Raw genomic sequence first — 13,903 nt, 5'->3', positions numbered from 1 at the left:
ACAGGTGTCTAGTGGTTGTAGCAGTGGGGGCTGGGAGCCCGGACTCCTGGGTTCTCTCCCCGGCTCAGGGAGAGCAGTGGTGTCTAGTTGTTATAGCAGAGGGGGCTGGTAGCCTGGACTCCTGGGTTCTCTCCCTGGCTCAGGGAGGGGGCCACGGTGGGGGTTTGCAGTCCAGTGGGCTGAGCTTGGCCTGTGGAAACGAGGCAGGCCCCCCCAGAGCTGGGGGGAGGGCCGGGAGGTGGGATGGGGGCAAAGGGGCTGGGCAGAGGAGAAGGGGAAGTGAGGCTGGGAGTGAGGGCGGGGGAGGAAGGAAGGAGTGGCTGAGGGAGAGCAGACAGCCCAGGCAGGCCCGAGGGGGCACGAGGCCAGCGAGGGAGGGAGGCGGGCGGGGGAGCGGAAGCCGAGGGGGCGGCCCAGTGGTTCCCTCGAAGTGGTTGTGCTGTGCCAGGCGCGGGGCTGAGCTCTGAGCCGCCCCCCGCCCTCATTTCCTGGGTGGAGCTGGGCTGAGTACAGGCACACGTCTTTAAAACCCGCCAGCCCCAGCTCGCCTGAGCCAGCAGGTCCCGGCAAGCACCGAGCGAGCAAGCGCCTGCCGGGCTTTCCCTCCCCGTCTATGAGCCCCGGCTGGCTGGGCGGGAGAAGGGGTGCCCCCCGGCCCATGGACCTGTGTGCTGGCAGGCCACGCCACCGGGCTTCCCTCCGGCTGCTGCAGGCTGGGCCCCCCGGGGGCAGGAGCTAGTCCGGCCTTCCCGCCCTAACGGGCCCCCCGGTGCCAGCCCTGCCATGGGGCAGGCTGTGGGGCTGCTGCTCCTGGCCCTGCTGGCCCTGGCGCGGCTGTGGGCGAGCCAGGCCCTGTCCACCTGCAAGACCATTGACATGGAGCAGGTGAAGCGTAAGCGCATCGAGGCCATCCGGGGCCAGATCCTCAGCAAGCTGCGCCTGGCCAGCCCGCCCCAGGTGGAGGGGGGCGACGCGGCCCTGCTGCACCTGCCCGAGGAGGTCATGGCTCTCTACAACAGTACCTGCGACATGGTGCGTGATATGGGCCGCCAGCAGGAGGCAGCCGCCCCGCGCCAGAGCCCCCAGGAGGAATATTACTCCAAGGAGGTGCACAAGTTCTCCATGCTGTCCGTGAGAGATGGTGAGCGGCGGGTCCCGGCCAGGCCGGGCAGTGGGGGCTAGTGGTTGCGGGGGGAGTGGAGCTGGGTGCCTGGGTTCTCTCTCTGGCTCTGAGGCTGAATTTGTGCGTGACTCGAGGCAAATCCGTGACTTCCTGGGGCCAGGGTGGCTAGGGTTCAGCTTCCCTCTCCGCATGCAGGGAGCATGGCCCAGGGCTCTGTGGCCTTCCCCCCCGCGCGTGCGAGCCTTACCAGGCAGGGCGAGCAGCACAGGGAGGGGCCAGTTGTGAGCAGCGCGGGGCCCGGCTGCCTGGTGCGCCGGTGTCCGTGGAGCCCAGTGCCGGTTGTGTTGGGGGAGGGTGCCAGGAACTGGCCCTAGCAGATAACAAGGGGATAACCCGTCCCAAGGGAAGGTCCCGTCCTGACCTGATGCCCTCACCCAGGTATGTCCACGGGTTCACCTGCCATAGTCCTGAGTGGGACCCGGGCCTTCGCTATGGGCGTGTCCCATCCTGCTGTGGATCCTGCCAAGCCCTGGTCCCCCTGCACTTCTGCGCAGGGACTTCCACCCGCCAACCCGGGATGGGGAACAGCCTCCGTCTGTGCAATCTGCTGTGAACATTGCTGGGCTTCTAGTCTTTGTAATGTGTCTGATGGAGCAGTTGGAGCGTCCAGCTGAGAGCAGGGCCCTGTCAGGTCAGGCACTGCCCAAACCAACGTTCCCTCTAATTTTTTCGATCTGAGACAGAATAAGTTTTGTTCTGTGCGCTGAGGTACATGTGGATGTGCACCACAGTAGGACCACAGGCTGCCGGCTGTGGGCACTCTGCTAATCAGCTGCGTAGCACTGGAATTGAGTTGACCCCAGCTGAGATCAGGGCTGCCTGGGGCTTGGTTCTGTCACACTTCAGTCTCTCTGGGGTGGGACAGGCCCCTGAGAGTCCAGGGACCCCCTGAGACCCTGGGAAGCTGGTGTATGGGCCCTGCTCCCTTCCCCAGCACGTGGGGCTGAAGCGCATTGCTCTGCCCCCAGCTTGTGAATCAGAGCAAGCTTGAGGCTGCTGTGACTAACCCTCGGGCTGGGGCTGGTTGCAGCAATGCAGTACATGAAGAGTTAAAGCCACTTTCCCCCGCAGAGCCCCACAGGCCTGGCCTGGCCTTAGTTCCTCCCCCAAAGTAGGATTCACTGGGGGAAGTCAGGGCCACAAGGTTGCCAAGCACCAGGCTGGGCTTTGCTGGGGAGACAGAGGCCGCCTGCTCGGCACTGACACCCCAAGCCTGGCCAGTAGGGAACCCCTGGAGCAGCTGCGGCAGGCCAGATGCTGGGGCCGATCGATGGGCCTGGGCTGCGACTGTGTCTGGCTGTTGCTGCCTCCCAAAATGGAATCGTGCCCAAGCGGGGGCCGAGAGACAGAACTTTCCAGCTGCTGCCCCCGCCCCAGCTCCCCCCCAGCCCTTTCCCGCCCCCGGAAGCTGCCTGCCCGGGGTAACGCGTCTGGTTCTGCTGCCGTAGCTGTCTCCCGCCTGGTGGAACATCCCAGCCCTGCCCTGCGGCCGCGTCTCCCTGCAGAGCTGCCAGTGCGTAATTGCAGCCTGGGCCTGTCCCACTGGGCTGCTGTCTGCACCGGCTGGGTTACAGGCTGGGCCCTGCAGGAGGGATCCCCCCCACCCACACATGCCACCATCTGCCCCCCCCGGCACTTTGGCTTTTTCCTAGCAGGGCAGCTTTTGCCAAGTGGGAGCCTGTGACATAACGTCACAAGAGTTACAACCGCAGCCCAGAGCCACCGCCCCAACCAGGGCCCCGTCGGGCCGGGCGCTGCCCAGACCCCAGCTGAGATCAGGGCCCCGTCGGGCCGGGCGCTGCCCAGACCCCAGCTGAGATCAGGGCCCCGTCGGGCCGGGCGCTGCCCAGACCCCAGCTGAGATCAGGGCCCCGTCGGGCCGGGCGCTGCCCAGACCCCAGCTGAGATCAGGGCCCCGTCGGGCCGGGCGCTGCCCAGACCCCAGCTGAGATCAGGGCCCCGTCGGGCCGGGCGCTGCCCAGACCCCAGCTGAGATCAGGGCCCCGTCGGGCCGGGCGCTGCCCAGACCCCAGCTGAGATCAGGGCCCCGTCGGGCCGGGCGCTGCCCAGACCCCAGCTGAGATCAGGGCCCCGTCGGGCCAGGCGCTGCCCAGACCCCGGCCGAGATCAGGGCCCCGGCGGGCCGGGCGCTGCCCAGACCCCGGCCGAGATCAGGGCCCCGTCGGGCCGGGCGCTGCCCAGACCCCAGCCGAGATCAGGGCCCCGTCGGGCCGGGCGCTGCCCAGACCCCAGCTGAGATCAGGGCCCCGTCGGGCCGGGCGCTGCCCAGACCCCGGCCGAGATCAGGGCCCCGGCGGGCCGGGCGCTGCCCAGACCCCGGCCGAGATCAGGGCCCCGGCGGGCCGGGCGCTGCCCAGACCCCAGCTGAGATCAGGGCCCCGTCGGGCCGGGCGCTGCCCAGACCCCAGCTGAGATCAGGGCCCCGTTGGGCCGGGCGCTGCCCAGACCCCGGCCGAGATCAGGGCCCCGGCGGGCCGGGCGCTGCCCAGACCCCGGCCGAGATCAGGGCCCCGGCGGGCCGGGCGCTGCCCAGACCCCGGCCGAGATCGGGCCCCGGCGCCTAAAGGGTGCTCGTTTGACGGCCCAGGAGGTCTGTCCTATCTGTGTCAGTTGTGGCGCAGGCGACACAGGGACCCGCTCTGGCTGAGCGGGGAGCTGAACCCGCCTGCTGTGTAACTGTGAGGCTGAGCTGCCTGTGCCCCCTTGCCCTTACCAGCTGGGCACAGTGTGTGCTGCAGCTGCGCCAGCCCCGCCAGGGGACACGACAAACAGCCGCTGAGCCCCGCTTGCCCTCAGGCCGGTGCCTCCTGCCAGCCTGCCCCTGGCTGCTCCCTTCTTCCAGCTCTCTGGGCCTCTCTGACGCCCAGGGCACTGCCTGGGCCCTTCTCACCTCCTGCCTTGGTGCCTGGCCAGGCCCGGGCAGGGAGGGACTGAGTCAAGAGCCCCTTTAATCCAAGGGCGAAGGGGCTTAAAATAACCTCTTCCTGCTGTAAAAACAGCCTGGGGGCCACTGGCCGGGGGAGGGGTGAGACATGGGCTGGGGGCAGGGGTGTGATGGGTGGGGGTGCCTCTGGGGGATGGATTTGGGGGCAGGGAGGAAGTCGGACAGTATGGCCTGGGGAACATGTTGGGGCCGTATGACGAATAGCCGGGGGGGGACAGACACGAGTCTGCAGGGGAGCAGGGGATACAAGCTCGGGGGTAGAGGTCATGGTGTGGGGCATCAGGGTGGGTACTTGGAAACAGCCCAGCCAGGTTACTTCCCCTCTGCAAGCCCCCCCAAAAGGGGCCATGTGCCCTGGCGTCCCGCAGCCCCACTTCTCGTCCCCCACCGCTGCATTTTCATTTCATCTGATTGGCTGAACCCCCTCCCCCCCCGGCTGAACGGGGGAACGTGGCACCTGCCCCAGCCCTTCCCAGACACCTGGCAGCATGCAGGGGCTGTGCCATGTCATGCTGGGGCGATTAGCCACCGTGCTAGTGAGGCATCGGCTGCGTAGCCCCAGAGCGGTCCCCACCGATCTGCTTCAGAGTTAACACGTCCCCAGAGCCGGTGGCTGTGGGTGAGGAGGCGTGGCCAGAAGGGGCAGTTAACCCCGCCTCCTCCTGTGGGACACAAATTGGATTGGTCAGGAGATGCCCAGGGGGCTCCAGCCCCTCCCACTGCTGACCAGCCCCCTACAGGCAAAGGGGACCACAGCCAGAGGAGCCCTGGGCCATGGTCGGGGACAGAGTCACGAGGGGCTGTGGTAGCTACAGCCATGGACTCTGCCAGGTGCAGAGATGCAGCCGCCTCTGGGGAGGGCCTGGCTGCACTGGACAGTGACATATGGGGCCTGTGGTTGGTTCTTTAGAGCCTCTGACCCCCGCTGCAGTATCTAGCACAAGGGGGCTGTGGGTCAGGAGTGAGGGGCACTGGCAGGGCAGGGCTGGGCTGGCAGGGGCTGCGGGTCAGGAGTGAGGAGCACCGTGCTGCTTGCTCATGCCCTGTCTCCCGACAGCCACCTACAAGGACTGGGAGAAGACCAGCCATAGCACCTTCTTCCTGTTCAACACCTCGCAGATGCGGGTGCAGATAAGCAGTGAGGCCCTGCTGCACCAGGCCGAGCTGCGCATGCTGCAGAAGCCGGACAGGCAGGAGGTGGAGCAGCGGGTGGAGCTGTACCAGGTGCGCTGGGACCCTGTGGCTGGAGGCTGTGGGGGGCAATGTGGGATCTGGGTGGAAGTCATCAGAAAGGGTGTGGCTAAAGGCAGTGGGCGGAGCTCAGTGAGTTGTGGGTGGAGCATGAGGGCAGGCGGGGGTTGCGTGTAGGGCCTGTGGGGCAGGTGGTGCTCTATGGGGCAGGCTGGGGTTGTGTGTGAGGCCTGTGGGTCAGTCTGGGATGGACAGGGCTCTGGGGGGGTGCTCTATGGGGCAGGGTGGGGTGGACAAGGCTCTGGGGGGTGCTCTATGGGGCAGGCTGGGGTGGACAGGGCTCTGGGGGGTGCTCTATGGGGCAGGCTGGGGAGGACAGGACTCTGGTGGGGTGCTCTATGGGGCAGGCTGGGGAGGACTGGGCTCTGGGGGGTGCTCTATGGGGCAGGCTGGGGTGGACAGGACTCTGGGGGGGTGCTCTATGGGGCAGGCTGGGGAGGACAGGACTCTGGGGGGTGCTCTATGGGGCAGGCTGGGGAGGACAGGACTCTGGGGGGTGCTCTATGGGGCAGGCTGGGGTGGACAGGGCTCGGGGGGGTGCTCTATGGGGCAGGCTGGGGAGGACAGGGCTCTAGGGGGGTGCTCTATGGGGCAGGCTGGGGAGGACAGGACTCTGGGGGGTGCTCTATGGGGCAGGCTGGGGTGGACAGGGCTTGGGGGGTGCTCTATGGGGCAGGCTGGGGTGGACAGGGCTCTGGGGGGTGCTCTATGGGGCAGGCTGGAGAGGACAGGGCTCTGGGGGGTGCTCTATGGGGCAGACTGGGGAGGACAGGGCTCTGGGGGTGCTCTATGGGGCAGGCTGGGGTGGACAGGGCTCTGGGGGTGCTCTATGGGGCAGACTGGGGAGGACAGGGCTCTGGGGGTGCTCTATGGGGCAGGCTGGGGAGGACAGGGCTCTAGGGGGGTGCTCTCTGGGGCAGGCTGGGGTGAACAGGGCTCTGGGGGGTGCTCTATGGGGCTGGCTGGGGTGGACAGGGCTCGGGGGGGTGCTCTGTGGGGCAGGCTGGGGTGGACAGGGCTCTGGGGGGTGCTCTATGGGGCAGGCTGGGGGGGACAGGGCCCTGGCGGGTGCTCTATGGGGCAGGCTGGGGTGGACAGGGCTCTGGGGGGGTGCTCTATGGGGCTGGCTGGTTTCACCTGCCCTGGCCCACCGGCTTACCCCGCCTGCCTGCAGCGCTATGGGAACGAGACCTGGCGGTACTTGGCCAGCCGCGCCGTGGGGCAGGCGCCCGAGGAGCAGTGGCTGTCCTTCGACGTCACCGAGGTCATCCGCCAGTGGCTGAGCGGCACAGGTGAGGGCCCTGATCCAGGCCACACTGACGCCCTTTGTGCTCTGGGCACCTGGCTGACCCCAGGGCCCACAGCCTGCGCCTGGCACAGAGCCTGGTCCTTCCCAGTCCCCAGCCCTGCCAGGGTTCACTGCCCCTCCGGTGGCTCGGTGGGGGTGCAGCGGGGGCTGGGAGCCAGGACTCCTGGGTTCGCTGCCGGGTTCTGGGAGGTGTGGGGAGGGGCCTTGAGTCCTGGTACTTGTGGGGAGCCCCTCCCCCTGCTGCCCCCCAGTCTCACGCCACTTCACCTATTTCAGAGCCTCTGGGGATCTTTAAACTCAGCGTTCACTGCTCCTGCGAGGACACCGACAGGGAGCTGAAAGTGACCATAGACGGTAGGGTCGGTGCTACAGCCGCTGCAGGGAGGGCAGTGGGGGCTGCTGGTGAGAGCTGAGCCTGGACTCCTGGGTTCCATCCCTGCTTGGGGAGGGCAGTTGGGGCTGGTGGGCAGAGCAGGGGCCTGGGGGTCAGGCCTGTTCCCCCTGCACAGGGTGTGGCCAGAGGGAGGGGCTGAGGTGGCTGCTGGGCAGGAGGGCTCGGGGACCCCCTTCCCCTGCCACTAACGGGCCATTTGTTCCCCAAAGGCTTTGACAAGAAGCGGGGGGACCTGGGCACCGTCTCCTCCACGGCCCAGAAGTTGCCCTACGTGCTGGTCATGTCCACGCCCCTGGAGCACGCAAGCCACTCGCAGAGTTCCCGGCACCGCCGGGCCCTGGACCAGGAGTACTGCCTTAGGTGAGCGGAGCAAGGAGCTGGGAGCCCGGACGCCTGGGTCCTCTCCTTGGGTCTGGGAGCAGAGTGAGCTAGTGGTTGGGGGTGGGGCTGGGAGCCCGGACACCTGCATTCTCTACTGGTTCTTGCCCCCCCGTGGCTGTGTGGCACTGGGGGCCTGACAATCTTCCCCACACCACAGTGTGACGGAGGAGAAGAACTGCTGCGTGCGGCCACTGTACATCGACTTCCGCAAGGACCTGCACTGGAAGTGGATCCACGAGCCCAAGGGCTACATGGCCAACTTCTGCCTGGGCCCCTGCCCGTACATCTGGAGCGCCGACAGCCAGTACAGCAAGGTGGGGAGCGAGCCCGGACACCTGGGTTCTTTCCTTGGCACTGGGGGGGGTGGGTCATAGGTGAGGCTGGGAGCCTGGACGTCTGGGTTCTTTCCTTGGCACTGGGGTGGGTCAGAGGTGGGGCTGGGAGCCCGGACACCTGGGTTCTTTCCTTGGCGCTGAGGGGAGGGGCTGGATTGGCCCAGCTGGGGAGCTCAGGTCGGGGTACCCCGGCTGACACTAACCTGTCCCTAGTGGATTTCTCGCAGGTCCTGGCACTGTACAACCAGCACAACCCGGGGGCTTCGGCCACGCCCTGCTGCGTGCCCCAGACCCTGGCGCCCCTGCCCATTGTCTACTACGTGGGGCGCAAGCCCAAGGTGGAACAGCTCTCCAACATGATCGTCAGCTCCTGCAAGTGCAGCTGACGGGCTGGCGCTCCCGACTCCGGCGGGCTGGGGCCGAGGACGGACTCCGAGGGACGGACATGGGGTTGGACTCCGGGGAGCTTTCCTCATCGTTATTATTATTATTATTATTTTTTGTAAATTTCCTGGACGGTGTTTTGGGGCAAATCTCAAGTGATTTGTAATTTAAAAAAGAAAACGACTTATTTAAAGAGAGTCACTGTCACCGGGGTCGCGCTGTTGCTTTGCTGGAGACCCAGGGGGCGGAGCCAGGGCTGTCACCCTGCAGCCTGGGGGCAGCTCAAGTTGAAGGCCATTGGAGGGCATGTTGAGGGGCGGTACCTACATCAACTGAACACTGTGGGAATTGGCTGGGAGCGTGGCTCCAGGCTCCTGCAGCGAGGCTCCGCCCACATATGATATGGCTCCGCCCATCTGGTATTTGACTCCCCCCTCACTGGTTCTGCTTTCTGTTCTGTCATTGACCTGGGGGTGGGCTGGGGGTGGAGCCTGTGCACACTGTGACCCTGCCCATGTGATGTGACTCCTCCCACCCACCACAGGGCTCCGCCTGATGGCCCCAAACCCCACTATCCCTACCACCTTGGGTGGGCGGCACATGGGCCTCCACCCACTGGCTCCTCCTTCACGCTAGGCAGCCGCACCCCAGCTCCATGGCCCATGCCTCTGGGACTGGCCAGGGGGTAGGGGACTTTCTGCGGCTGACAGGCGGCGAGATTTGCGTCTGTCCAGTCGTTACAAGCTCCTCTGGGTGTGGGTTTCTATGCCGACTCCTCTGGCAGGAGAGGGGGCCCCTCAGACAGAGCACAAACGCCCCCCACTCTAACCACCAGGCCCCCCATCCCAGATCCAGGAAGAGACCCCAGGCCTTCTGCCTCCCCACCTGGTCCCCTGCTCTAACTACTTGGCCAATAATGTGCAAGACACCCTCCCCCCGGGCATATGTTAAATTCTGGGGGTGCTTGGAGCTGGCTGCCAGCCCCGCTCACCCTGGCATAGTCCCAGCCCCAGCCCCAGGGGTGCAGGTCGGCCCAGCCACAACAAAGCCGCCAGGTAGACAGGGACCCCCTGATCCAGCACTGAGAGGCAGCCACCTCTGGGGTGGGGTGCGGGGGGGGGGTCAACTCAGGGCTTCTCACTTCAGTCTTACCCCTCAGTCGAGGGCGAACACCGGCTCGGGGGTGGGGGAGTGGGATGTTGGCTGGTGGGGGGGGGATGCAGGGCCGGGTTAGCGGGGTGGCAGCTTGGCCATAGGGGCGCCATAGGAGCGGGGTGGGGGGACCCAACACCTGCCCCTGTCCATACACCTGAGACACCCACGACTGGAGGGAGGCTGGAGGCTGGGGGCTGGGAGGAGGCTGGGCACAGGGTGCCAGGGTCTAGCTGTGGCATGGGACGGGGCTGTCTTGCTGAGCGCTGGCCGGGCTGGGGCTCGCGTGGGCCTGTTGGTCTCTGGGCCCCACAGGGACGGAACACTCAGAGCAGCTGGCAGGCACTGCCCAGGAGTTGCCAGTGCTACACAGGAGCTTGAGTCTCCTGCTGCCGTTTCGATGCTGGCACCACCGCCCCCACCACACAAGCCAGGGCCTAGCAGGGGTATGAGGCATTACCTCCCCCCCACCCCCCACCCCAGCCGTGCTGGTGCCCCTTGTGCCTGACCCGCAGCCCAGACTGGCAGCAGGGCCGTGGGCGCAACGTGCAGGTGCTGCGAAGGTGACCAGCTCAACGACTCCCCCAGGCTGGGGCGGGGGGCAGGTGCCACATCAGCCTGGGCTGCCCCCCCCATCAGGTGCTGTCAGTGTGTAGCCAGGGTGGGGCGGGGGGGCAGTAAACTGACCCCCCCCAATTCTGCACCCTCCAAACTGCAGCCTGAATCCCAAAATCCTCCTGTCCCCTCGCCTCACCCCTCTCCCTCCCCAGCCATCCCGTCCTGGGCCCAGGCCCCGGCACAATGCCAGCCACCCCCCAGCCCACCTGGGACTCCCCCACGACCCTGACGCCAAGCAGGGGAGCCCCCACGTGCTCCTCTGCATCCAGCTTCGGCTCGGCTCGGCTCGGGGCTCGTACCGCCTGCGTCTGTGGGCTGGCTGCTGCGGAAATCCCGGGAGTTTTGGCACATGGGGCACAGGCAGCACCAACTGTGTCCCTCCCCACCCCTGGCCCCATCCCCCTGTCCCAGCTGGTGCCCTGGGCTGCAGGAACAGAACAGGCTGATTCCTGAACCCAGGAGTCCTGCCCCCCTCCTCCACCCAGGCCTACAGCCAGGGTGGGGGGAGAGACAGCCCCCCCCCGCCTCCCTCAGTCCCAGGAAAGGCCTCTCGGGCCCAACAACACAAGCAAGGGAGAGGGCTGGGCCAGGATCCCGGGCAGAGCCAGGAGGAGGGCTTGGGGGAGGCAGCTGGGGAGCCAGCCTGTGTCACCCACTGGGTGCAGCCCCTGAGCTGGTCAGCACCAGGCTGAGCCCCGCATGCCCCAGTGGGGACAGAGAGTGGGGCTGGGCTGGGCCTGGATCTGGCCGTGATGCCAGGAGGGGGCAGCTCCAGGGACCTTGCGCCACAGCCCCCGGCCACCTACAGAAGGGCTCGATCTACCGACAGGGTCGCCACGATTTCACTGCTGGGCCCAAGGCCCTGGCCCCAGCCCCCTCCCAGCCTCCCGCTCGAGTGCAAGGCGGCACAGCCACGGCACAGCCTGGCAGCGGGTGGGCGGCGTGGGGTGGCCAACAAGCAGTGGGGCAGCTCAAGCCGCCCTACGAAAATAAACAGCAGCCACAATTACTGCACGGCTTAAAATAGGCCTTCTGCCTGCTTCCGCTGCGGCCAGGCTGCTGGCACCCAGCCCGGCTCGCTCAGCCCCTGGGACCAGGCGCCCTGGGCTGCTCAGGGCCCCAGCGTCACCCTCCTGCTGGCTGGCGTTTAACTGACGCACACAAAGGGCCTCGCCACGGCCCAGCCACGCGCAGGACACCCGCGACGCCCTGGCGTCAGCAAGGGAGCCACACAGCTGGCCTCAGTGCAGGGCGCTGGGACACCGGAGAGCAGGAAGGGGGCATCTGCCAGGATGGGGTGGCCCCGGGGCGGGGGGGGTGGGGTGTGGGATGGACCCCTTGGGGCTGGGCTGGGGCTGCAGGCTGGGTCAGCCACACACCCCTGTGGTGCTGAGGCAGGGCCGTCAGCTGTTGGGGGACATAGTGGCTGGGGCCTGGGATCGGGGCGGGGGGGGTGGGGGTGGGTTCAGCTCGCAGCTGGGAGGGACGCAGTGGGGCGAACTGCCAACAGGGCAGCAGGCGGGAGCCAGCCACTGGGGCTGCCCAGCTGTGCCCACACTGCATGTGGCGCCCAGAGGGGACTGGGCTGGGGGCTGCTGGCTTGGCCCCCGTTTGTCTGCAGCCGCCTGGCCCGGCACGAGGCCCCACAGCAGCTGGGAGCTGGGGGCGGAAGTAGGGCCGGGGCTGAGCCGCTGTCCGATTAAAAATATATTTCCGGCAAGCGCGAAAAGGAGAAACGGACGCCTCACGGGGAGAGGAAATGACACTTCCTCTGCCCCAGGTCTGCCCCCCCCCCCCCCCCCCGTCCACAGCCTGTCAACCCCAAGGGGAGAGGAAGTGATTGCCCACCCCGCCCCCCGCAGGTGCCACCCTCCCCCACCCCCAGCAACCCCCCCCCCCGCCATGGCTGGCCACAAACATGGCTGCCTGCCCCCCCCCCCCATATGGATGGACACACACACACACACACACACACACACACACGAGCTGGCCCTAGCTGTGCACACGCAAACGTTGTTTTTGCTCAGCATGTGGCTCCGCTGGAGCACAGGAAATAAAGGCGTCTGCATCAGCCGTGCACCTAGTCCTGCTCGTTTTGGGGACACTGACCATTTTCTGCACGCTTTGGTCACCCTCCCCTCCCCCCCCCCCCCAACAGAGACAGACAGACAGCTGGTTGGGGGCAGGGAGACAGACAGACAATCTAGATGTCCCTCTCATCTTGGGGTGCTGCGCCAGACGTATTGGGGGGGCAGTTTGGGGCATGCCACACGCCCCTGCCCCAGCCCCACATCAGGGCCAGCCTGACGCATGCCCTGTGACTTAGTAATAGCGCCCAGCCTGTCCCAGCCTGCATCCCATCTGGGAGTTCTGACCTTGGGGTTCAGGGGTTCGGGCCAGATGGGTGCCTCGGAGCTGGGCCTCAGCCTGGCCAATAGGCCAAGGTGCTGGGGGGGGCAGGAATGGGGGGGGGCATTTCCACACTGTGAGGGACACATGCATTTGACCCACATGTCCATTAGAGCCGGGGGGGGGGGGGGCCCGTTCAGCCAGGCTGTGGCTGGGACCTGGGACGGCTCTGCGCGGTTTGGGAGCATCTGAGGAGACATCCCTGGGGCAGGGGAAGGGAATGGATAGCAAAGCAGGACGGGGGACAATGGCCGGCTGGGGAATGCAGGACGGGGGCAGCCAGGAGGAGGCTGTTGCCCCCACAGGGTGTCTGGGACTGCATGGAAGGTTACAGGGCAGGTGGAAGGCTGAGAGGAGATTGGGTGGGTGGAAAGTTATGGGGCCGGTGGAATCCAACTAGTGATGGGGTAGGATGGCGTTTATGTGGGAAATGGGTGGGTTGAATCATATGAGGCGATGGGGCTGGTTCAGGCATACGAGGTGATGGGGCTGGTGGAGGGATAGGAGGCGATGGGGCCAATGGAGGGATATGAGGCGAAGGGTGGATGGAGGAATATGGGGCTGATCAAGGAATACAAGGTGATGAGGTTGGTGGAGGGATATGAGGTGATGGGTGGATGGAGGCATACGAGGCGATGGGTGGATGGAGGGATATGAGGGGCTGGGGCCAGTGGAAGGATATGAGGAGATGGGTGGATGGAGGGATATGAGGCAATGGGGCTGATCAAGGAATACAAGGTGATGAGGTTGGTGGAGGGATATGAGGCGATGGGCGGGTGGAGGGAGACGAGGTGATGAGGCTGGTGGAGGGATATGAGAAGCTGGGGCCGGTGGAGGGATACGAGGAGATGGGGCTGGTGAAAGGATATGAGGCAATGGGGTGGTGGAGGACTAGGAGGCGATGAGGCTGGTGGAGGGATACGAGGCGATGGGGCCAGTGGAGGGATAGGGGGCGATGGGCTGATCGAGAAATATCAGGTGATGAGGCTTGGGGAGGGATTATGTAAGCAATGGTGCCGATAGAGGGATACGAGCCGATGGCCGGGTGGAGGGATACGAGGTGATGAGGCTGGTGGAGGGCTATGAGGAAATGGGGAGGGTGGAGGGCTAGGGGGTGATGGGCGGATGGAGGGATATGAGGGGCTGGGGCCAGTGGAGGGCTACGAGGCGATGGGGCCGGTGGAGGGCTATGAGGCAATGGGGAGGGTGGAGGGATACAAGGCAATGGGCGGATGAAGGAATATGGGGCAATGGGGCCGGTGGAGGGATTGGGGCGATGGGTGGGTGGAAGGATACGAGGCGATGGGGCTGGTGGAGGGATAAGAGGGGCTGGGGCCGGTGGAGGGAAACAAGGCGATGGGGCTGGTGAAGGGATAGGAGGCGATGGGGCTGTTGGAGGGATACGAATGGGGCTGTTGGAGGGATAGGAGGGGCTGGGGCCAGTCGACGGATATGAGGCAATGGGCTGGTGGAGGGATAGAGGCGATGGGGCTGGTGGAGGGATATGAGGCGATGGGGCCGG

At 66.3% G+C, this 13,903-nt stretch overlaps 1 protein-coding gene across 1 annotated transcript; it reads left to right on the top strand.

Annotated features, from left to right (window-relative positions):
* Positions 1-538: 538 nt before the first annotated feature.
* On the top strand, positions 539-8,400 carry TGFB1 (transforming growth factor beta 1). The gene is made up of 7 exons (XM_075016322.1): positions 539-1,141; positions 5,206-5,372; positions 6,574-6,691; positions 6,985-7,062; positions 7,312-7,462; positions 7,641-7,797; positions 8,046-8,400. Exons 1-7 carry the CDS (start codon positions 784-786, stop codon positions 8,202-8,204), a joined length of 1,188 nt encoding a protein of 395 aa, XP_074872423.1. The 5' UTR covers positions 539-783; the 3' UTR covers positions 8,205-8,400.
* Positions 8,401-13,903: the final 5,503 nt, after the last annotated feature.

Source organism: Carettochelys insculpta, chromosome 22, assembly GCF_033958435.1.
Source record: "Carettochelys insculpta isolate YL-2023 chromosome 22, ASM3395843v1, whole genome shotgun sequence".
NCBI classification, from domain to species: Eukaryota; Metazoa; Chordata; order Testudines; family Carettochelyidae; genus Carettochelys; species Carettochelys insculpta.
Note: the sequence above shows the minus strand (reverse complement) of the source record. Positions and strands in the feature narration are given on the sequence as shown.